Source organism: Onychostoma macrolepis, chromosome 24, assembly GCF_012432095.1.
Source record: "Onychostoma macrolepis isolate SWU-2019 chromosome 24, ASM1243209v1, whole genome shotgun sequence".
In the NCBI taxonomy this organism is placed as follows: Eukaryota; Metazoa; Chordata; class Actinopteri; order Cypriniformes; family Cyprinidae; genus Onychostoma; species Onychostoma macrolepis.
The window spans coordinates 7,112,254-7,138,033 of NC_081178.1; the positions used below are offsets into that span (position 1 = coordinate 7,112,254).

The window sequence follows — 25,780 nt, forward strand, 5'->3', positions numbered from 1 at the left end:
GAGATGAAGGCTAATCTCGGAGGATGCTGGGCCTATCGCACTTCTGATCTGCGCCGAGATGATTAATACAGAGAGAGGACACCGAGCAGCTGCGGGAAGACATAAAGCCACACTCGCATAAATATCTCTCTTGCTGGCGTTCCTCTCCGCTTATTGTGAAGGAAAAAGCACTCTTCCAAATCAGCGATATATCATCTGTTATGATCATCGGCGTGTGTATCTTACAAAATGTAAAAATATGCATGTAGAACATGAAACGGTGCAGTGGTTCATATTCAGTTTCCTGTACGATGAATACATTAGCACAAATGGATTAAAGCTCTGGCTCTTTGAAAACACAATGGTTCTATATATTGTAGATATACTTTAAAGTTCAAAACTAACCATAGACCACTAATGAATCAAATACATGGTAGTGATTATGACTAGTAATAGGTTGAAATATCATCCAGTGCAATTAACCAAATTACATATTTTGCTGAATAAAAACAATATGAAATAAAAATGGATTTATTAATACATATTTTTGGTTTTGCATGATAAAATTTAAGAAAAATTAAAAATAATTGTTTAACCAAATGTATTAATATTTTTATATTTGTATTTTATTTTAGTATTTTTAAGTATTTTAACCACTTTTTCTTATTTTAGTTTTTCATAACAACAGTTTACAATTTAAATATTTGAATACACTTTATTAAGCAACTGTTTACTGCTTTAATAGATTTTTTTTATCATTGATTCCTGTGATGCAAAGCTGAATTTTCAGCATCATTACCCCAGTCTTAAGTGTCACATGATCCATTAGAAATCAATGATGATGATTTGGTGCTCAAGAAATGTTTGGAACGTTCTGGAACGACCGCACCAGTTGCACCGCCCAAAGGACGGCCCTGACTAGAGCCATATATTAAAAAGAAGACCACCAATTTCTGTGAACTCAGTGTCTGAGGATATTTACAGTGCTTTATGCTGCAAGACAAAGTGGATAAACTTGACAATCGCCATTCTGGATCGCCATTCTGGATCCACAATGTTTTCCATGAAAATGGACAAAAAATCTTGATGACACGGCACACTACATAGATTTTTGCTCTCTAAAATGTTTCTAATGGTGTGTGCACACCAAAAGTGAATTTAATTATTTGCGTGAGTAGATTACGAAGTCAATGCAAAAATGCGAATAGATGTGAATTTGCACAATTTTCACCTCAACAGTGTCTTCTGCGCAAGTTGAAAAACAGTAGTTAGCCAACAGTTAGCCAATCACAACAGAGGTCATTAGCCTGCAAGGTACAGCAACAAAATCCAGCTTGTTTATTAGGGTCAGAGAGAAGGTGAAAAACGGCCATGCAAAACTAAACGATGACTGTTTTGGTGCAAAAAACCTTGACTAATGTTCTAAGTGGACTTCTGGGGAAAAACAAAATGCTACAAAATTCGAAGCTGACACACACGGCCCAAAAAACAGCTGTTCCACGGCAGGTCGAAATGTATAAACACATTCATAAAGATGAGACCCAACAGATCAAAATGAGAATCTGTGAGAGGGGCACCTTCAGTTGATTGCTGAGCGTTTTTGTCTCTCTTTTCAAAAACTGTAGCTCGGGGGAGAAAAAAAGAGGGCGAAAACGAGAAAGAGTGAGAATAAAATAACCTATTCCCTCCTCTGACACGCTGGGGCTCCGCGCTACGGCTGTGGACAGGAATACCATTGTCTTTTTTCTCCTCCCAAGGTAACATTAAAGACACGGCACATCCAGACACATTTTAGACCCTCATCCGTCTCCCCTGGCCAGCAGCCCAAGTGCTTAGCAAATGTCAACAGAAAATAATGCACACACGAAGGCAATCTTATTTGTTCAAGAATTGCTCTAGGTCACAGCAATTCAGCTGGGCTTTGAGAGCGGCGCTCAGGAAAAGACTGCCTTGCAGTGCAGTGCATTAGATACAGTGCCGGGGATTTTCTGAGCTGTAACGCAATCAAATGCATACACAATTTTTCCTTTCTTTCCTTCCCGCTTTTTTATTACCCTCCCCAAAAAAATAAATAAATAAATTAAATAATCCAGTGCGTTCAAATGAAAGGAGCTGTTGATTAGCAGACCACTGCAAGCTGATTTATTCTCCCCCTTCTCTCTCTGCTTCCTACCTTATCGTTTTACTTGAGTAATAATCTAGCGTTTGAATGTTTTCCATGATGAGTGTATTATGGGGTTCTAGAATGTGCAGGAAGCTAATCTCCCAATTCATTGTTTTCATTATATCTCAACCAAAATGAACCCGCGACGGGAAAAGTACAATTCAATAAAACCGAGGCCTCCCAGGATTTGCCATTTTAATGATTGCTTACCTTTATGAATTAGTTGTCTCCACAAATTCAGCTCTTCACTTTTTCTCGGAGAAACTAATATTTCTGTTCATAATCTTGGGGTTGCGGCAAATTGTATCTTCTTTTAATCACGGGGTGTTTTAGGAATACAACAAAGGAGTTAAAAAAGCCCAGATGAATGCTGCACTAAAAGCATCAAGAGTACAAAAAATAACATGCACACAAAGAGCCAAAAGCTATCTATAGAAATCTAATGATTAAGAAATGTCAAGAAAGATTAACAGAAAGGCCGGAGCTGTGGCATTCTGGGTAGTGCATGTGTTGATGACATTTGCTCGGCCTGTGTCACAACAACATATTGCAAAATAAAATGAAATAAAATAATCAAATTAAATAAAAATATAGATTTGTATTTTTTATTCAATTAACAAATAAAATAATGTTTTTGACAGACACTTGGCCTGGGGGTTAGTTGCAGTACTCAAAATGTGCAATGTGGGTTTGAATCCAATTTGCTATTAAATAAAAACAGCATAGATTCCAAATTTTAATTAAAAAAAGATATGTATTATTCAAAGTACAGTGCCCTCCACTAATATTCGCACCCTTGATAAATATGAGCAAAGGCGGCTGTGAAAATAAATCTGCATTGTTTATCCTTTTGATCTTTCACTCAAAATATTCACAAAATTCTAATTTATCACTGAAGTAAAACAATTGAAAATGTGGAGAAAATCTCATGATGAAATAAATGTTTTTCTCCAATGAATGTTGGCCACAATTATTGGCACCCCTAGAAATTCTTATGAGTAAAATATCTCTGAAGTATATTCCTATTCATATTTACATTTTGTAGCACACCAGGGTGACTAGGAGCATGACATTGTCCAGCCATGACTTCCTGTTCCACAGGATTATAAATATGAGGAACACAAAGGCCAACTTCCCTTAATCATTCATCAAAAGGAGTAAAACCTAAGAATATAGTTCTGATGATGTGCAGAACAAGATTGTTGAGCATCACAAAATAGAAAGTGGCAGTAAGAAAATAGTTAAAGCATTGAAAATCACCATTTCCACCATCAGGGCAATAATTAAGAGGTTCCAGTCAACTAAAGATGTTAAAAATCTGCCTGGAAGAGGACGTGTCTATATCGTCCTAATGCATGTTGAGGAGGAGAGTTATGGCCAAAGACTCTCCAAGGATCACAGCTGGAGAATTGTAGAGATTAGTTGAGTCTTGGGGTTAGAAACCTAAAAAAAAAATATACAGTGTATATATATATATATATATATATATATATATATATACAGGTGCTGGTCATATAATTAGAATATCATCAAAAAGTTGATTTATTTCACTAATTCCATTCAAAAAGTGAAACTTGTATATTATATTCATTCATTACACACAGACTGATATATTTCAAATGTTTATTTCTTTTAATTTTGATGATTAGAGCTTACAGCTCATGAAAGTCAAAAATCAGTATCTCAAAATATTAGAATATTACTTAAGACCAATACAAAGAAAGGATTTTTAGAAATCTTGGCCAACTGAAAAGTATGAAAACGAAAAGTATGAGCATGTACAGCACTCAATACTTAGTTGGGGCTCCTTTTGCCTGAATTACTGCAGCAATGCGGCGTGGCATGGAGTCGATCAGTCTGTGGCACTGCTCAGGTGTTATGAGAGCCCAGGTTGCTCTGATAGTGGCCTTCAGCTCATCTGCATTGTTGGGTCTGGTGTCTCTCATCTTCCTCTTGACAATACCCCACAGATTCTCTATGGGGTTCAGGGTCAGGCGAGTTTGCTGGCCAATCAAGCACAGTAACACTATGGTCATTGAACCAGCTTTTGGTACCTTTGGCAGTGTGGGCAGGTGCCAAGTCCTGCTGGAAAATGAAATCAGCTTCTCCATACAGCTTGTCAACAGAAGGAAGCATGAAGTGCTCTAAAATTTCCTGGTAGATGGCTGCGTTGACTGTGGACATCAGAAAACACAGTGGACCAACACCAGCAGATGACATGGCAGCCCAAATCATCACTGACTGTGGAAACTTCACACTGGACTTCAAGCAACATGGATTCTGTGCCTCCACTCTTCCTTCAGACTCTGGGACCTTGATTTCCAAATGAAATGTAAAATTTACTTTCATCTGAAAAGAGGACTTTGGACCACTGAGCAACAGTCCAGTTCTTTTTCTCCACAGCCCAGGTAAGATGCTTCTGACGTTGTCTCTGGTTCAGAAGTGACTTGGTAGCCCTTTTCCTGAAGACGTCGGAGCGTGGTGACTCTTAATGCACTGACTCCAGCTTCAGTTCTCTCCTTGTGAAGCTCTCCCAAGTGTTTGAATCGGCTTTGCTTGACTGTATTCTCAAGCTTGCGGTCATCCCTGTTGCTTGTGCACCTTTTCCTACCCAAATTCTTCCTTCCAGTCAACTTTGCATTTAATATGCTTTGATACAGCACTCTGTAAACAGCCACACCTTTCAGTAATGACCTTCTGTGACTTACCCTCTTTGTGGAGGGTGTCAATGTTCGTCTTCTGGATCATTGCCAAGTCAGTAGTCTTCCCCATTATTGTGGTTTCAAAGAACAAGAGATACACAGAATTTATACTGTAGGGATGGTCATTTATTCAAACTCAAATGTAAATATTCTAATATTTTGAGATACTGATTTTTGACTTTCATGAGCTGTAAGCTCTAATCATCAAAATTAAAAGAAATAAACATTTGAAATATATCAGTCTGTGTGTAATGAATGAATATAATATACAAGTTTCACTTTTTGAATGGAATTAGTGAAATAAATCAACTTTTTGATGATATTCTAATTATATGACCAGCACCTGTATATATCTCAAACATCTCCTACATCACCACATGTTGTTTGGGAGGGTTTCAAAGAAAATTCTCCTCACTCATCCAAAAACAAACTCCAGCAAATTCAGTTATCAGACACGACTGGAACTTCAAATGGCACTGGTTTCTATGGTCAGATGAAACTGAAAAAAGAGCTTTTTGGAAGCAAACCCACCAGATGAGTTTAGTACAAACAGGGATAAAAAAGTACCCCATGTCCACGGTTAAATATACTGCTGGATCTTTGATGTTGTGGACCTGTTTTTCTGCTGGAGGTCCTGAACATCTTGTTCAGATGCATGGCATCATGGATTCTATCAAATACCAACAGATAAAAAATCAAAACCTGACTGCCTCTGTTAGAAATCTTATAATGGGCCGTGTTTGGATCTTCCACCAGCACAACAATCCAAAACAAACATCAAAATAAACACAAAAATGGGTCACTGAACACAAAGTCTGAATCTTTTACCATGGCTGTCCCTGTCCTCTGACCTGAGCCCGACAGAAAATGAGTGAGGTGAACTAAAGAGAAGAAGTACCAACATAGAGCTGTGAATCTGAAGGATCTGGAGAGATTCTGGATGAAGAAAATGGTCTCTGATCTCTTATCAGGTGTTGTCCAAACTCTTCAGGCATTATAGCAGAAAACTCAGAGCTGTTACCCTGGGAAAAGGACGTTGCAATAATTGGGTGCCAATAATTGTGGCCAACATGAACTAGAGAAAGCATTTATTTCACTATGAGATTGGATTAGAAATTGTTTTCCTCCAATGTTGAAGTTACTATTTAATCATCTGAAATACAGTGAAAAACGTTCGTCACAGTAAGTCAAATGATAATATGATGAGGTCATTGCCAGTTACAAAACTGTTCTGTTTTATTCTGAATTGTGTTTTAGTGCTTTGTTAACTCTCATCCATGGCACAGGCTGTGCTGAACACACTCGTATGCGGTGTTGAATCTGTCTTGCCCGATAGACGCAGCTGTGTCGGTCTGCTCGGGCATCTGGATGCAAGTTTAATGATGTCAGCGGTGCAGCTCGGCTGGGGACAGGTGGGAAGAGAGCGCCAGGTGAGGTGAGATTACTCTGTGCACTGAGGGTTAGGACAGCGGCCGTCAGAACTGTCAAAACCACCCGGTCTGGGTCTGTCTGGGATCAGGGGGATAACCAACAGCTGCAAACACAGCAGACTGAAAAATGAAGAGCCAGAGACCCGCATGGCTCTGTGTGTGCGTGTGTGTGCAGATCTCCGCCTGAAGGATCATATGCATTTGACTGACACGTCACTCAAAGCTGTCAGGTGTAGATCATGTTCTAGATGTGACATTCCTAATCCAGCTGTAGCTGATCTAACTATAAAAATGTCCATTCAGATGACAACAACACAAACCGTAAACTGTAATTTTAAAGGGTGCGACCATCGGTCAGAAATCCCGTTTTGAGGTATTTAAAGTTAAACGGAATCAAATGTGTAGCTACCATGGTAACATATATGGCGAGAGAATGTAGGATCTGTCAAAGTGGACAAGTAAGGTTAAATGTACATGCCTGCTGCACAGTTTCACCTGTCATCTTAATTGCTTCAACACTTGTGGTTCTTTAACCAATTAAAGCAGACTCTCAGACGGTCCAGTGAGAGCAGGCCTTTGCTCCGATGCTACGGCATGTTTGTATTTATGAATATCAAGCTGCAACATGCAAATCATTTAAAGAATCAGCATATTAGAATGATTTCTGAAGGATCATGTGACACTGAAGACTGGAGTAATGGCTGCTGAAAATTTAGGTTTGCATCACAAGATTAAATTACATTTTAAAATAAACTGAAAATAGAAAACAGTTCTTTTAAATTGTAAATTGTATATGTGTATGTATATATATTTATATGCATGTATGCATATGCATATATATATATATATATATATATATATATATATATATATATATATATATATATATATATATATATATATATATATATATATATATATATATATATATATATATATATATATATATATATATACACACACATTTGATTAACATTTCAGCAAATGCATGCTAGCAGTGATAAATAGCTAAGCTTTGAAACACCTACTCTGAGGATATTTTTATTTCTCTAGTTAATTAAACATTGATCTAGCTGATTAAAAAAAAAAAAAAAAAAGATATCCCTGAACAAAGTTGAAACTTTTTTATATTTTCACTTCTTCACAAAATTCAGTATTTTTTACCAGAGTGTTGTGGGTGGTTGTGAGCATATTGGCATTAGTTAATTTTCTATTCAAATCAAATCACTTACCCTATGTTTAGCAATAGTATAAGTAATGGTTACCTTAGCAAGCGCTGCTAGAAAGTGAATGTTATTGACACATCACTTGCCGAAGACCACGGAGATCAGCCCACAAGCTTTTTTTTTGAGTAATCCAATAGAATCTCACAATTAACGCAACTGATCTGACCTGAGATCAGGTGTGGCACGGTGGTAATGAGCAGAGGCAACTGCTGAAATTACCCAAACACAGATCAGTAAGAAGTAAAGGAGAGAACACACACACACATACTTATACACACACACACACACACACACACACACACAGACACCGGACTGAAAAAGAAAAAGGAGAAGAAGAGATCACAAAATGCTGTACTCAAACTAGCATCCCCAGCACAAGCACTATGGCTCAATATGCCACCAAATCATCGCTTTAAGAAATTCTAAAATATTTTTTTAAAAAGTGCTGTATACCAGCACTGTATTTGTTATTTTAATATGCCATCATTTTCAGCACTGCATGGCATTGAGTACGATATGTTTACAACTCTTGTATATTTATCAAAATGACATTTCTAATGTCAAATCTGGTAACATTCCAAAAAGATGACACAATTTTGATGCAGAAAAAATCTTATTCTTAAAAGTAACATTTATTTTTTTTAAAACAGCCACGATTTCAGAGTTGGCTTTTAACTTTGCTAATACAATACTAATGGTGTGTTGTGAAGTGGTGTGTTGTTATTGTTAACAAATCTATTAATAACTGTTCAATTTTTGTTAATTAAAATAAAAGCTGAAATATATTAGAAATATTAGATGAAACACCTGAAAAAAATTTAAATAACAAACTGAAGTTGAAGAACTAAAATGACTTATTATATAATACAAATATCCTTAAAGCTAAACACAAATATTTTAAAGTGAAAAACTAATAAAAACTAGAAATGCTTCCTAACCGAAATCAGTTGAAGTACAACAATTATTTAAACTAAAGCTGACATAAAATAAAGCTTAAATAATTAAAAAATAAATAAATAATCAAAATGACAAAGGTACGTTAGAAAATAACCAAAATTTAAACTAAAACTAATAATAAAATACAACTAAAATTATGAAATAAAACTTAATACAAAACATTACTAAATGCCATAATAGTAAATAAATCCTAGAATATCACTTTTTTTTTATAGTGGTTGCCAAAACATTGCAAGGTGGTTTGCTGGGAGTCAAAAGAGCCCATCTTCAAGTTTTTCTGATACCTTTTCAAAATAAAAAGTCCATGGGATTTTGAGCCTGTTTTATCATTTACTGAAAGAAAACTTTGCAACTGATTTCTTAGAAAAGTAATCTTTTCTCAATAAGCGTCATGATTTGAGTTATCTTTCTCGTCCATAAAAGAATGCAACGAGTGACACTAAAGTTTTGTGCAAAAATATACAGTAATAAGTATGAGCAACAACAACAGCGACACTCATTTTCGCATTTAGCTGAAGAAAAACTCACTATAGGCCATTCAGAAAAATAAAAAAAGAAACCGCAAAGGCCCTGATGTCATTTTGAAGGTGAATCTTCGGCTTTGATCTCTGTGCTTGAGGGGGTTGAATATATAAGCGCTCTCCTCTACAGTGGTGCATTGACAAAGGTCACCCAAAGTCCTCTCAAGGTCCGGACCATTTGAAATCCAATTGAAATTCATATATCTATTGGATGTGTGTGGGGATGCTTTAAGGGCAATGTTTACCCCCAGCCAAGTTCATCACGCTCTCCGGAGTGACAGAGGGGTTAACGATGCCCGGCGCGCGGCCTGCTGGACAATCAGAGCAAATCAGTGCGCAGACGGATGATGGCCGTTACATCCGTGTGAGTCATAAGCTTGCATTTAGGAAACGGGCGGCCATCCCTCAGCACCGTGACAGTGCGGATGCGACTCCGCTGACTGATCAGACACCAGAGAGACAGACAGCGCTTTGAATAATAGGGAGCACTACGGGGAGCGAGGCAGGAGGCATGAGCGAGCATTCATTAGCCCCTTCACTAATGCTGTGACTGGACACCGTACCCCTGACCTTCACTGTGACCTCGAAGATCACCTCCACAGCTGCAGACGGGCCGCACACGGGCTGCCGCCCTTCACCACCTGGATTCACTCAGCGGGTCTGGAAATCAGCGCCTGGAGCTTGAAAAAGGATCCAAATAAAAGAACTTGCTTGCTTAGTTAACAGGTGATTGCCTACAGCGCCTTTCTCACTGAGCGCTCGTTCTCACTGAGATCACAGACATGCTCTGCAGGAAGGTGCCATCTTGACAGGAAAAGGAAATAGGTGAACGGCGAACTTCTAGGGAATACTTAGCTTAATAAAACAGACAAAACGTAGATGCATGTTTCTATTTTTTTGTTCTCAACTCAAGCCATTTTATCTTTCCTGCCATCTGAAATGTAACTGGTTTATTTACAAATATCATGTGTGATTTTATTTCTTTCTTTTTTATTATGAATTTTATTTCCTACAATTTTTATACCTACAAGTGTGGAGTCAGTAAGATATTTTTAAAAATTAATAATTTATTCAGCAATGATGCAATTAATCAAACATGGCAGTAAAAACATTTATATGGTTATAAAAAAATAATATAGCAAATAAATGCTGTTATTTTAAACTTTCTATTCATCAGAGATCCTGGAAAAAGTATCACATTTTCCAAAAAATGTAAAATTAAGCAGCACAACAGTTTTCAATAAGTGACAACTAGCCCTGGTTTTTCTTACATATTCAAGTTTTATAGTTATTTGTATGCTGTTGCTTGCCTTTTAAAGAAATCAAATCATCATATTAGAATGATTTCTGAAGAATCATGTGACACTGAAGACTAGAAAAAATGCTAAAAATTAAATCACAGGAATAAATTACATTTTAAAATGGAATATACTTATTTTAAATTGGATCAATATTTCACAAATGACTGTTTTTTTGATCAAATAAATTCAGCTTTCGAGCGGTAGTGTAAATGTAGTGGTCAAAAGGTGTGGAAATGACTGAATTAAAGATTAAATTCAGCCCTTAATTTTCCCCAGCAAAAGAAAATTGAGTACATCAGGTGTGCAACAGCAGAGGAACAGTTAAGCTACGTTATATTGCTTCCTTTAGCTTGGAGAGTGTAAGTAGAGGGTCTGCAAGTTTCCCATTTCTATCAGGAGATTAATGACATGATTGCCTAAATGTATTCTCCAGCACTTGTTTTTGGGTAAAAGGTTTATAGATGTTCATTCTGAAGGTCTACGGAGTGATTTGTGCAGCGTGAAATTGGTGAAGTGTAGCTAACCTTGTTAACTTCCTCAATTAAAGTCATGTCGCAGGCTTATTTCCGTGTGATTATACGCTGAACACCCTGGAACAGGCGTAATTGAGGGACGGAACCTTTTCCATCGGCACCAATCTGCGCTCACCTCCGCCACCCCACCAGCCTACCACAGGGTCAGATATAAGCTTCTTTTTTTTGCATTTCTAATCATACTCTCCTTTATTCTGTTTTTGTCTTGGTAATTAGCAGGTAAAATCGCATTTACTTCGGCGGACTGCGGTGAGCAGAAATGGTGAACAGCGTGACATCAGATAAATCCCATGAGATAAAAGCACACTTCAATTTGATTTCACCTGCAAAAATGTCTTATGAACTATAAGAAGCAAGCAACAGCGTCAAAAATATGAAATTATTAAAACTTGAACATGTAAGGAAAACTGGGGCTAGTTGTCACACAGAAAAGACATTTTTCCTAATATAAAGGAAAAAAGTGGAGGCACATGGACGTGAATGTATTCATATTTACTGCACATTTGCATGTATAAGCACGCTCCCTTGTCATAACCTTTGCCATCGATCCAGCCAATTACCACAACCTGGCCATAATTCATAAGCCTGGCAACTAACGGGCAATTTTCCATAAAGGGAATTTAATTAATTGCTATTTTGTTGCCGTTTGTGCATCCCTGATGATGTATTTATCTATGAGCCGCTTAAATATTGCTAGGAATTATGTTCATATACATGCAGTTCACTGTAATCCTCCCCGATCTCTTCTAATGAAGTTAAGCAGATTAGGGGAGATTTTTACAATGCTCGCTGTGAACACCGGATTCTGTCATCTCAACACACTCCTCAATAAATCTATTCTTGCACCGTGGATCAGTGAGATGAAAGTGGATGAGAAATTAATTTAATACTCTTATTATTTTTTAAATATACAGGACTTTAATATAGTCACTTTAGAAGCTACTTTATATTCAAAGAAGTTGTAGGCTGTCAAGAAACGAACAATGATGAACAACCTGCTTAGCTATTTTAGTGACGATGAGGTCACTGTGCTGATTTAGAGATTCTCGTCGCTGCATGACCTAAATTCTGTAAGTGCAAATGAATCAACTAGTCATCACAAACTAAACATGTCAACTAAATGCTGCCATGTGATCTAAAATGTTTGTATGCGTGCCATAAATGACTGAACTAGTCATTTAGATCAAGTAAATGCCACTGTGTTATCTAGTTTTAATGGAAGCTGAATGACTAACAAGTCACCACAAACTAAACAGGTAAACTGAATGCTATATAAACTAAAAGTCTTCATTTAAAGGGATACTCCACCCCAAAATGAAAATTTTGTCATTAATCACTTACCCACATGTCGTTCCAAACCCGTAAAAGCTTCGTTCGTTCCAAACGTTTTTAAGCACTACGTGACAGAACTAGTCATCACAAACTAAACAAATCGACTAAAAAACACTGTATTACTGTAGGTTAACTAAACGTCACTGTATAACCTAAAGTCTTTAAGTACTCCAACTGACTAACCTAGTAATCACAAACTAAGCAGGTCAGTTAACCTGTTTAGTTTCTGTCTGATAACACCATATGACTTACAGTCTTTCTTTGAGCACAACAAATGATGAAACTAGTCATCACAAACCAAACAGGTCAACTAAATGCCACCTTATTATCTAAAGTGCCAAAAATCACTGAACTAGTCTTTAGAAACTAAACAGGTCAACTAAATGCCACTATATATAAGACAGAACTAGCTATTACAAAGTAAATTAATTAACTAAATGCCACCGTTTTAGCTAAGGTTGTGGTTTAAGCAGCATAAATGACTGAACTAGTCTTATGAAATTAAATGGGTCAACTAAATGCAGCCATATGATTTAAAGTCTTTGCTTAGAAATGACAGAACTAGACATCACAAACCAACCTACAGTCTTCAAATTGATTGTATGCATTATTACAAACTGAACAGGTAAACTAAATTAATCTTTAAGTACTACAAATGAGAGAACGAGAGATCACAATCTAACAAATTAACTAAATGCCACCGGTTTAAGCTATAAAAGACTGAAGTAGCCTTAAGAAACTAAAACAGTCAACTAAATGCCTCCATATGACCATCAAAAGTTTTTAAGCACTACAGAACTGAACAACAAACCAAAGAGGTCAACAAAACATTACTACATGGCCTAGTCTTCAAGCTGATTGAACCTGTTTATCACAAACTAAACAGGTTAACTACTTTTAAAGTGGCAGAAATGACTAGTGAACACCAAACCAAATACCAGAATATGACCTCAACTCTTCATTCAAGAGCCATAAATGACAAACGTCGTGGCTTGAGTTACAGTATGTGTCAAAGCTGAATACTGAGTAATAATGGTTTGCACAGAAGTGTGAGCAATAGTACTAGTGGAGCTGCCTTAGTACTAAAAAGAAAGAGACAAGCATGAAGACTGCGGCTGATATGGTGCTCCAGAGAGTCAAATTAAACATTGACAGGTTAGTCGAGCGCAGTTTGCTCCGGGTCACCATATAGCTGATCCGGAGCCCTAAGGGACGCCTTCTCCTTGCACAAATTAATACCTTTGAGAGGCCGGCTGAACGGTGGCAATAAACTCATTTGTTCCCAAAATAATGAAGAATGACCCCCCCCCCCCCACACCAATCCCCCACGACCACCACCACCAGTACTTTGGTCCTTGCCACATCTGTGACTGTTGCCATGGTGACCTGGTCTTACCTCACCGCTTCCCGAAGTGCTCCACGCTCACTCAGAGTTGTGTGTTTGATGTCATCAAAATTGTTCTCTAGCTTCACGCAGCCCTGCGAGAGAGAGAGAGAGAAATGAGATGACAGAGGAGGTGCTGTTATTTGTTTGGATGTTTGTGTGTGCGCAGTACATCTCATTGATTGGGGCTGTTACACAGGCTTTGAACATAATCCACTCAAACATCATCAGCGAGACTGTTCCCCCGCGCTCTCATGCAGATTGTACAGTACTGCCAGGGTTGTGCCGCATGATTCATCAGATGTGACACGGCCAACTCCTGGGCTGGTACGAAACGTCGAAGCATTCTGGGGCTCGGACTGCAGTTGTCATGGCAATCGACCCTTCTCTAGCCCCTGACCCCTGAAGGGAGGTGAGGAGTTTGAATGAAACCTGCTGGTACGGACAAGCAGGTAATTACGAGGAGACACAATTTCCGCTCCTCAGTACTTTGGATTTAGACCGCATTATAAACTCATGCACAAGTCGCACTGACAACCAAGCATACAAAAAGGAATACAAAAAACAACCTCCACTCCAAACAATTGCCTGGATTTCTCCCCCATCAGGCTTGAGGGAAGTTTTTTTTTTATTATTATTATTATTATTATTATTGTAAATTATCAGCTTTTATTTATTTTATTTGTTTGTTTTTTAGCATTTAAAAAAAAATTATTATTATTATTATTATTATTAAAAATACATATACATATACTACTTTTATTTATAAATATATTTATTATTATTATTATTATTATTATTATTAATTTATTTAAATGGCACCCTTCATACTTATTGCTTGCACGTTTATAATTATTAAAATTATATATTTAGTCATATATATAATATATTTAGTCATTTAGCAGACGCTTTTATCCAAAGCGACTTACAAATGAGGACAACAGAAGCAATCAATTATTAAATAGTATTAAAACAACTAAAACAGATCCAAAACTAAAAGCTAAAACTTTATAAATACTATATATACACATTTTTAAAAATTAAGAAATTAAATAAAAATGACAAATGCATACAACAAAATTTCAAAACTTAACATTTAAATGAAAACAAAAAATAAAGCTAAAAACAATTCAAAATATTAAAGAACCAAAGGTATAAGACTATAATAATGATTCTAACATAACACTAAGCCAAACACCAAAAAACAACTACATATATATGTACAACCACACACACATACATATATATATAAACATATATATGCACATTTATAAATTCAATATTCTTTCATTTCTTATGTATTTTGTTGAAGTACTAAAATAACTCAAATTAAATAAAAACTAAGTAAGGGATAATCAACGGCTAGCTGTGCATTAAACGATTTGAATGCACGACGTGGAGGCGAAGCGGTTGCCTCCGCGAAGTGCATTCAAATCCCGTTCATGCCATGCCCATTTGTCAGCATTCACATATTAATGATGTTAATAATATTTGCGCTGCAATATTTGACCGGAACGATAAAAATGACGGTTATTTTCATCTGTATTACTATTCAACTGTAACTGTATGTTACTATGGTTACCAATGTTTATAGGAAGCGCATTAATATAGAACGTGATTAAACTGACCTGGAACTACCTGTGCAGTTTAATCAACACCTGCCAGCCAATCAGAATCGAGTTTCAGACAAACCATGGCATAAAACTTAATATAAACTCTATACAAACATAAAAAAACTAATAAAATGACAAACATTACTCCAACTTTAAACGTAAAATTACACACATATTACTTTTATTTATAAATATATAATTATTTGTAGTAGTAGTATTAATAATTTATACAGCACCATTCATACATATTGGTTGCACATTTATTTATTTAATTTTTTTTTTAAATAGCACCCTTTATACATATTGCTCGCACATTTATTATTATTATTATTATTATTATTATTATTTAGCCCCTTTTAAATATTGTTTGCTTATTTATTATTATTATTATTATTAATAATAAAATTATACATATATTACTTTTATTTATAAATGTATTATTATTATTATTTAAACAATATAAAACATTTTAAAAACATACATAAGGAATCAATCAATCAGTTTAATTCACCATTGATAAGTAAGCTGTCCACTGGATCAGCCCATGTTTTCCTATCTTATCTACTGATGGTAGAGTTAGAAACTGACTTCAAGCTCAAGCCATGCGTGATGGTTGGGGAAACATGTAATGCAATTTCACATGCAAACTTGACCGTGAATAATTTTTTTATTCATCCAGCTCTCAGGTGACAGTCGGTCCCCATTCAGAACTTGACAGCTCACATCAATCACAACCCTTGAAGAAGTGTTTCCACTCAGTGGAACAAATCCAGGGATTCCTCTGCATTTAAACCTCTACACAAGGAAAATCATGTGATGAAGTATATGACAGGACTAACAACAACAAATGTTAGTAATATTGGTCACACTTTATTTTAAGGTCTGATTCTCGCTATTAACAAACCATTAACTACGAATTCTGCCTCAATAAACTCCCAAATGGCTGCTTATTAATAGTTAGTAAGATAGTTGTTAAGCTTAGGTATTGGGTAGGTAGGATTATGGATGTAGAATATGGCCATGCAGAATGTGTGCTTTATAAGTACTAATAAACAACCAAAATGTAAATAACATGCATGCTATTAAGCATCTTGTTAATAGTGAGAATGGTCCCTAAACTAAAGCGTTACCGTAATATTCAGTGAATGATTCTGAGGATTGTTGTAAAAGACTAAACAGCTAAATTGGTCTTTGATTCTGTTAGAAAACATTCTATGGAAAGTAAAGAACAGTGGAGAAAATCAGAAAATGAAGACTAAGGGTTATTCTTTTTTTTTTTTAAATGTAAAAATTAAATGAAAAAATTAAATATAAAAATCGTAAACTTACTTTATTTTAGCTATCTGCCAAGACATAGACACAGAAAAAGTTAAAATGACTTAAAAAAAAAAAAAAAATTAAAATTGAAAATATATAAATAAAAAAAGTTCAAAATATTAACAAAAACTATAACAGAATATCAGTGATGCTAAAATAACAATTGCTGTTTAAATTATAATTTATATTATATTTATTCATTTGTATTTATATTTATAATTTTAACTTAGGGGTTTTCAGTAGCATGACAGTAGCTTAGTTGGTTAAAAATGTAAGATTTTGTAGTAAAAAAAAAATCTGTGATAAAACAAGAAAGAAACTATTTATATAATGAGTCTAATATACACTAAACAGATATATGTTTTTGTTTTTAATTTGACTGTGGATGGTTATGTGAAGAAGCATGTAGTTAAACAAAAACTATGCTTCTAAAGAGCGTAAATCACTTGACTGATGTAAACAGTGTTCATATTTCTACTATTACAGCAGTGAGTTTGTCAGCACTGCTGCTTGAGTCTCATACCGTAGCGACAGTGGCAAAGCCAGCGTTTGGTGAGGCACGCGGCGGGCACGAGGAGTTTGGAATCTAATAACAGAGCGCGTTCGCCCATTCTGACTGACATTCAATTTACATGATTACAGACAAAGTGCAAGTCAGAGATTTTTTTAATTACATTTCCCTCCCTCATCTTTCCATGCTGCTCTCGTCTAACTGAGTGGCATTAACAAATGTTTTATTTTATGTTGCTCAAACAATAAAAACACAATGATATGGAAATTGATAATTATTGCACTGTCTGAGCTTGTGGGTGACAAGGAAATATTGCATCGGGAAGCAGAGATATTTGGGAAATAATGTGCGTGGGCACCGCATTCTCAAAGCGCTCTCTCTGCAAGCCAAAGTCTGTGATTTGAATAACTCAATAACGGCACTCGCACACATATACGATTTACACTGCAAAAATCAAACTTCAGCTTCCTTGACAATCACGAGGGACAAAGAATAGCAAATATTCAAATATGACAATCAATTTAAAGGGGTGGGATACGTTCAGCCTGAGAGTGAAATTTCTGGGACCAGAAGCCCATTAGCGCCATACCTTAATGCACCTATAACCAGGGCCGCATTAAGACCTCACTGGGCCCCGGGGCTATGACTTACTGCAGGGCCCCCCATCACAATAATTATATATATAGCTTTAAATAGGATTTTTATCCTATCAACATTTATTGCCAGGAACTCACATAGCCTACACTTCCAGCCTGGTCTCATGTTCATACGAAGTTATTATTACGTAACATTTACAAGCACAAAACGTACATTTTTGTAAATTTTTATTGATGCTAAAACGTACAATTTAGACGTTTTTCAACGTTTAAAACGTAAAAATCGATACGTATTTTTAGCTAAAAAACGTAAAAATATTTATGTACCTTTTATATCATTAAGATATTCGAATCAATGCATTTTTAGCATTTTATCAATAAGCGATTTAGGCTTTTAGACCCCTTAACCTACCCCCAAACCTAAACCTACCCATTTTAAAGCAAATATGCATTTTTATCATTTTATCTATAGGGGATTTAGACTTTTAGACCCCTAAACCTACCCATTTTACAGCGAATATAAAACGCAATTGACCGAAACCATTTTAGTAAAAATGTTTTTATAGTCGCTAATCCCACTCCTACATCTAAACCTAAACATAGTTATTTCTGTACAGTATAAGAAAAACATGACAGACAGATAAATATAAATACAATTACAATCATTTATTTATTGCAAAAATTTCAAAAGCACTACCAAAAGTAATCCAAATGACGATGCGTTGCAGCCGCAGTCCTCTATGGCGGAATACAGTAGGTTTGTGTGAGGTGAAGAGCAGAATTTATGTTGTTAATCGCTGAAAATATTATCCAGATTATTTTCCTGATCCTGTCGCGCTCAGTGAACTCGTGAAGGCGCGCTCGTGCTAGCATCATTTAAATACACACCTCACCAGAAACACTGCATGTCGCAATATGTGACGAATGCAGGTGAGAGCCAATGAGCGTTTGATTATCCTGCTGTAAAACCTGTCGTTTGAAGCGGCAACATTTGAATTTGTAACGAACGCGTCAGTCAGCGCGGGCTTTGCTGTTTTACGGTCACTGGACTTGCTGCTCTGGATGGAGATGAAGATCGTCGAATAAAGGCTTAGATTTGGGTCAGTTCCTCGCAGTCGTATGGATTCTGAAGATCTGGATTACAGCGCACGAATCAAATCGTTTCATTTCGTAATTATGTTGCGGTTTTTTTATAGTTCTGTTGTCAGTTACAGCATGTCGGAGAAAACGCCTTTTGTGGCCCATGGCAAACAAAGTAAACATTACATGACAAGTAAAGGTTAAACGATTTCAAATGTTATTTATTTTAAGGTTTAAGTGAAGTCTTGTTTAACATTATGTAGGCCTATTCTTGGAAACGAGCTGGCAGCAGAAATCACACAACAAAACGAAATGCTATCATTTCGTAAGTAAACGAGTAAACAATTTAATGATGCAATTGAAAACAAGGTAATTTATATGACAACTAAAAACAACTAATAATAAAATTAATGTCGCGATTTCAATATTCATAAGGATTCATTTTTAGATGTCGACAATACGTCAGTTTTGTACATTTAAATGCTGAAAATACGTAAGTATTTGAACGTTTAAGCTCAAGGCGCGAAAAAGAACTCAAGTTTAGGCAGGTGCTTAACGTGCCGCGCGTTTTTAGGCTATAACACGTGCATTTGCCAAAATAAATTCTGCCCCGCTTCCTATTGTCCCTGAACAGTTAAATTTGTTTTTAAACCACAATGTTTAAAATGAGTTTAAATGATAAGCTAACATCATGACGCGCTAAACGATTGACATATTTCTACCGGATTATTTCTCAACCCAAAAGCGAATATAGGCCTATAGAGGTTGTTCAAATACAACAAGCAATATACATCCATCAAGTTAATAATCAAACTAACCTAAAATCTGTGGCGACAATGACACTATGTTTTTATCTACTCCATGTGTCCGGTCCACTTGCTGCTCCACAACTTCCACTCCATCATCAGCTTTAGTAAAATAGCCTGATAGCTGGGAATTTTACTGACTAAGTTGTTTTTCCCTCTCTCCTTATTTTAATTTTTTTTAGAATAGCCCCTCTCTCACATTTTATTTAATTTTTTGAATGGTAGACATTTTTACTTTTCGAAGATTGTTCTTTGCATGACCATTTCCAGATTACGCCAGAACGAAGCGAAGAGAGGTGAGTGCGGACGCAGCGGTCACCTGATAGATAGGCTACACAGGTTGTTCAAAAGCAATATATAAAATAAATGCATTTGATTGGTAAAACAAATGCAAACGTGACGTTTCAATCTCTAATGGTACTGCACTGAAATTTATGGAAAAGCTCTACTAAATAATAACGCTATTAAGTGGGAGGCGTGGTGGGGCTTTGGCGATCGGCGCTACCAATGACCAGTCAATCTACTCCACAGCCAATCACGGGCCCCCTCCTTGCTCGGGCCCCGGGGCTTCAGCCCCGCCTAGCCCAATGGTTAATGCGGCCCTGCCTATAACCAATCTACAACAAAAATTAACATATCCCAATTTGACTATTAATGCTACCTCGATGTAGAATAAACTGAATTGTTCAAATCTACTAAATGTATCCAAAAAATAAAAATGTATAGCCTATATAAAACTAGGTGGTATAATGTTTAAAAGTTTGGGGTCTCTAATTTTTTTAAAGAATGTAATTTTATTAGAAATATTAGAAAGGACATTAAAATGATCAAAAGTGACATTTTATTATGCTAGAAAATATTTCCATTTCAAATAAATGCTGTTTCTTTTGAACTTTCTATTACTCAAAGAATCCTCAAATGCAAAATGGTTTCCACAAAAAAAACAAAAAAAATTCTGTTTTCAACATTAAAAATAATGTTTCTTGAGCATAAAATTGATCAGTTAGAATGATTTCCGAAGGATCATGTGACATTGCAGACTGGGGTAAAGATGCTGAAAAATGAGTTTTGTAAAATTACAATTTAAAATATATTAAAATACTGCACAAACTGTTTTTTTTATTATTATTCAATTTTAAAACTTGACTGTTTATATCTGTTTTACAGTGATATTACTGTATTTTTTTCTATAAAAAAATAAAAGCAGCCTTGGTGAGCATGAGACTTCTTTCAAAAAAATCTTTTGAATTTACATCATAACTATAATTATTAAATATTAAAAAGCTTTACTAAAAAGATGTGTTTTGAGCAGTTTCCTATACACACAGATACCCTTGTCATTCACGTTCACACTGTACGACGAGCAGATTAACAGTCCTCAAGAGATTTAGAAACGTTTCTTTAGTATAAATGTGATTAATAAGACTCATTACACGAAGTGGTACGACACGCTCCTCATCAAATCTGTGATATGGTTTTTAAGGGATCCCTATCAATAATAGTTCTCAGCCAAAAAGCTTCAATAATGACTGCGTCTTCCCTCCCATCAGATGGAAAAAAGAAAAGACCCTAAAGACACTGACAAGACGACCAGCTGTATATGGAAATCTCATTAAAGAAAAAGCATGACAGAAAGCAGCCCGTCCCGAGTCTCAACCCATTCAGATGACTCCAGTGCTGCTGGTAGCGCACACACAGCCAGCTGAGCGGGCATAAAAAGCCCTTTGTGTTTTCCTTTATACATTAAGAAGCATGTAAAGCGCAAAAAAAGGACTTATTAAGGGTTTCTATTAACATCAAACCCCAACATTGTAATCTCCTCCCCTTCGCCTGAATGGATTAGGCGGCGGATGCGGTGCTCTAATCCATGTAGTGGAGGCTAAATCCTGTGAGGAAAAGGAGGAAAGTGTGGCATTATGGGATGGGTGGCATTGGGGGAGGGGGGGTTGAGGTGTGCATGTTCCAGCAGATAAAACGCATTGATCACTGCACCCTTTTCTCACCGAAACTTACATTCTAGCGCAGTAGGGCCGATACCGGCTCAGACGCTGGCGATCGATAGCTGTGTAATTGTGCCAGGTAATTAGAGATGAGTGCTTGCACACACTTTAATTCAAAGCTTAAGACTAAATCCTGTGCTAAAGTAACCCATTGACCAGGCCATTGCATATCATTTGATGCTGGCCAGTTGGTGTAGGAGTAAAGTTAACACAGTGTCCTAACAAAGTAATGAAACTGAACATGAAACTGTTAAGCAACAGTTCACAGCCAATCAGAACATATTTAAATGTTCTCTACACTGTTACGAAGACCAATGAAAATTCGAAGTGGATGGGGCTAACCAGCACAACTCCTCGTTATGACGCTGAGTAAAGGTCAAAATAGATCTAAATCTTACAACTAAACCCTTGTTTATAACATAACAGCTACCATTACAGATGTCAAGGTGACAGATGTAGCATCTGTATTAAAGAATTTTGGAATTTTCATTTCGTGTTGGTGCATGGATGTTTTCAAGGAAAATTTGTTTTTTACAATGGTAGTAATTTAATGGGTGATCAGACTATGAATGCTGCATATTGCTTTGTCAACTGTAACATACAAAATACAGAGATAGATAATAATGAAAGAAGAGATGTATTCCTTACATTAGACTTAAATGACATCAGAATAATAAGATATGGATGGATGGATGGTTAAATGGAATAATAGAATGACAGATAGACAGATTGACAGATCGATGTCGCAATGGATGGATGGATGGAATGACAGAACAACTGATGGACAGGTGGAACTTTATAACAATAGATACAACGATAGAACTATAGAATGATAGACAGAATTTTAGATTGAATGAGATAAATTGAATGATAGATGGAACAATAGATAGATGGACGGACGGAACTATATAATGATAGATACAACAATGGATAAAACTATAGAATGATAGAAAGAATGAGAGACAGAAGGACTGAATGATAGAATGATAGATGGATGGATGAAGGAACTACATAAAGAAATATAGACACTATAACTATCTATAAAGATAAACAAACAGTACAATAGACAGAATGATAGAATGATAGATAGATAGATAGATAGATAGATAGATAGATAGATAGATAGATAGATAGATAGATAGATAGATAGATAGATAGATAGATAGATAGATAGATAGATAGATAGATAGATAGATAGATAGATAGATAGATAGAAGGATGGAATGATTGAAAAATAGATAGATGGACGGATGGAGGACGGAACTATTTAACAATAGATACAAAGATAGAATGACAGATTGAAGGACAGAATGATGGATGGATGGATGGACAGACAGATTGAACTATATAATGTTATATAATATAGACTTTATAACTATATAAAGACAGATAAACAGAACAACAGATAGACAGGACGATAAATAGAACAATAAATAGAACGATAGAATGATAGAACAATAAATAGAACGATAGAATGATAGAACGATAAATAGAACAATAAATAGAACGATAGAACGATAAATGGAACAATAAATAGAACGGTAGAATGATAGAACGACAGATAGAACAATAGATAGATAGAACGGTAGATAGAACAATAGATAGAACGATACATAGAACGATAGATAGACAGACAGACAGATAGATAGATAGAACTATATATAACAGACTCCATTAGACAATCAGAATTCCTAAAAAAAAAAAAAAAATCCTTTTTAAGTAAAAACATAATTACTTTAAAAGCTTCAAAAGAACTCTAATATCACTTAAAAAAAAACTGTTAGCGCTCAAATTGTGGTAATTTGTCCGTAATTTATTCATCTAATGAGTGTGAGGTCAAGACTAGATTCAAGGAAGATGCAGGATGATTGGGCTATAAAGGAAAATCTATTTAGGATATTCAGTTTACACTCCATCTTTGGACCTCAGCGGTGACCCAGCGCGGAACAGGAATTATGAAAGCCAATTTGAATTATTTAACGAATTCCAGAAAGGATTCAAATTAAGTTTTTTCCTCTCCCTTCCTTCCCTTTCATCATGTCTCATTAAAGCAATTAGCTCTGATGCCTAATAAACTAGAAGCAGTCCCAACTATAAAGCCCCAGCCAATGACAGAGAACAGAGATGAGTACTAGGAAGAAGGTCACAAGCCGCATACACAGAGTCATACAGCAATCTGCGTGGCTACAGGGCCTTCCTATCATCCTGTGCCCTGCATAGATGTTTAAAAGGTAAAGGTAATGTAAAAGTAGTGCAAATGTGTAGTGAATTTGCACCTAAGCTGATCAATAAGCTCACCAATGAGTCAGACACACATGCATGACCGCTAAAGAAATGCTAGAATATTTACACTGAATAACATGTGAATGAACCTACTGAGACTGAAAAGCCACTCTTTTTTTTTTGTGCCCACTGCTTTCTACTTTCCACCCCCCTTCTTGTCTTGCCTAAAACCACTGGGGGAAAAAACATGAGCTTTTGCTTCTGGCAGATTTACCTGCCCTTCACAGGACCTGGGGATCATAATGCAATCTGGAGACTCATTAAATTGGATTAGACCGTACAGACAGATTATTAAAAGAAAACCATTAGTAAACAGTGGTGTTATCTGCAAAAAACAAGGGCACTTCAAGTGTGTTTCCACTTCTATCTCCGAAGCTGCTGCACAACTCAGACTTGTTTTTTGTTTGGTAGATTATCTCCAGCCTCAACCTGTGCTATTGAAGCAGAAAGACAAATATTGGTAAGGCTCCGGTCAGCTAATAGCGTCGACTCGAACCGCGCTCCCATACGAGACGTCGCCTGCAGGGAAGTGTAGCCAAATCTCCTCAACGACAGTGTGCTACGGGTGCCCTGAGGGGGAGGGGAGGAAATGTGCAGGCACCTGAGCCCTGACGGACCGAGATAACAGCTGACTACATGCCACCGTATTTTCTGGAGAACTCATTTGGAAACTATAGACACCCTGCACTCATGGATTCCCTGTAAAAAAAACTACGTTTACAGCCCCTCTGGCATCCGGCACAATTCTGCAGGACAATTATGATGCAGCTTCCGAAGCCCTACAAAAGTTATTTTAAGGATCACTAAAACGTTCATTGCTTTTTCTTTAAGAAGAGGATAAATCTGTGGCAGACGATCAATATGGAAAATCACGAGTGCCTTCACAGACTCAGCGTTCTCCAAACCTCTGACATTTATTGGTGAATTGACTGTGAGAAATGCATTGCACGGAACACAGGCGGGCGAAAAGCATGCGGAGGCATTAACGTTAATTTTGCAGCAAATTCATATATACAGTGCATAAAGAACAACACAAACTTCCATTTCATCTCTTGCTGCATACATCAATATCAGAATCGTGTCTTCAAAAAGTAATGCATAAACACTGCAGGTGAAAAGTTTGAAATAATTAAGATTTATCATATTTTGTGGAAACCATGATACACTAACATTCAAAAGAATGAAAGAAAAATTATGAGAAAGGAAACTAATTAACAAAAGACAGAAAGAAAGAAAAGGATTAGGAAAATAACTAAAGAAAGAATGAAAAGAATGAGAAAACCAAAAAAAGAAAAGAATGAGAGGAAATCAATTAAAGAAAGAAAGAAAGAAAGAACCAATTAACAAAAGAAAGAAGAGGAAACAGAGGGAAGGAAATAAGGATGAGAAAGGAAACTAATTAACAAAAGAAAGAAAAAGAAAGAAATTTGAACTTTTTAACTTTCAATTCAAAGAATCCTGAAAAAAATAATAATAATGGTTTTTACAAAAAAATATTAAGCAGCAAAGACTGTTTTTAACATTGATAATAATAAGAAACATTATTAATAATTAAGCACTAAAAATAAATAAGAATAATTCAGCACCAAATCAGTATATTAGAATAATTTCTGAAGGATCATATGAAAATACACTGAAAATACAGCTTAGCATAACAGGAATAAATTAAGCTACATAAAAATACATATTAAAACATAAAGCAGTTATTTTAAATTGTAATAATATTTCACAATATTACTGTGTTTACTGTATTTATTTGAATAAATGCAGTCTTGGTGACCATAAGAGACTTCTTTCCAAAGCTCCTAATTATCCCAAACTTTTGACCAGTAGTGTATTTGCACAAGCGTAGCGCGGCAAAAGCTACACATGTATACTCCTGATACAGTAAACTCACATGCCATATGTTCAATCTATAGCACAGAGCCTTTATGAATTAAATCAGGCCTGGGATCCATCCCCATTGATTAGAATGATGAATTAGGCAGCTGTACTTAGCAACAGTGCTGTCAGCAGGGAGTAGATAATCTCCCCTACAAAACACC

The 25,780-nt window shown here is 36.0% G+C and overlaps 1 protein-coding gene across 6 annotated transcripts in view; it reads right to left on the reverse strand.

Moving 5' to 3' along the window:
* Positions 1 to 25,780, reverse strand: part of dpyda.1 (dihydropyrimidine dehydrogenase a, tandem duplicate 1) — a 189,784-nt gene that overhangs the window by 139,551 nt on the left and 24,453 nt on the right. For all 6 annotated transcript variants that reach the window (XM_058765966.1, XM_058765964.1, XM_058765965.1 and 3 more), the window contains one exon: positions 13,542 to 13,624. In XM_058765966.1, coding sequence (XP_058621949.1) covers positions 13,542 to 13,624 — 83 coding nt within the window. The remainder of the gene's footprint in view (positions 1 to 13,541; positions 13,625 to 25,780) is intronic.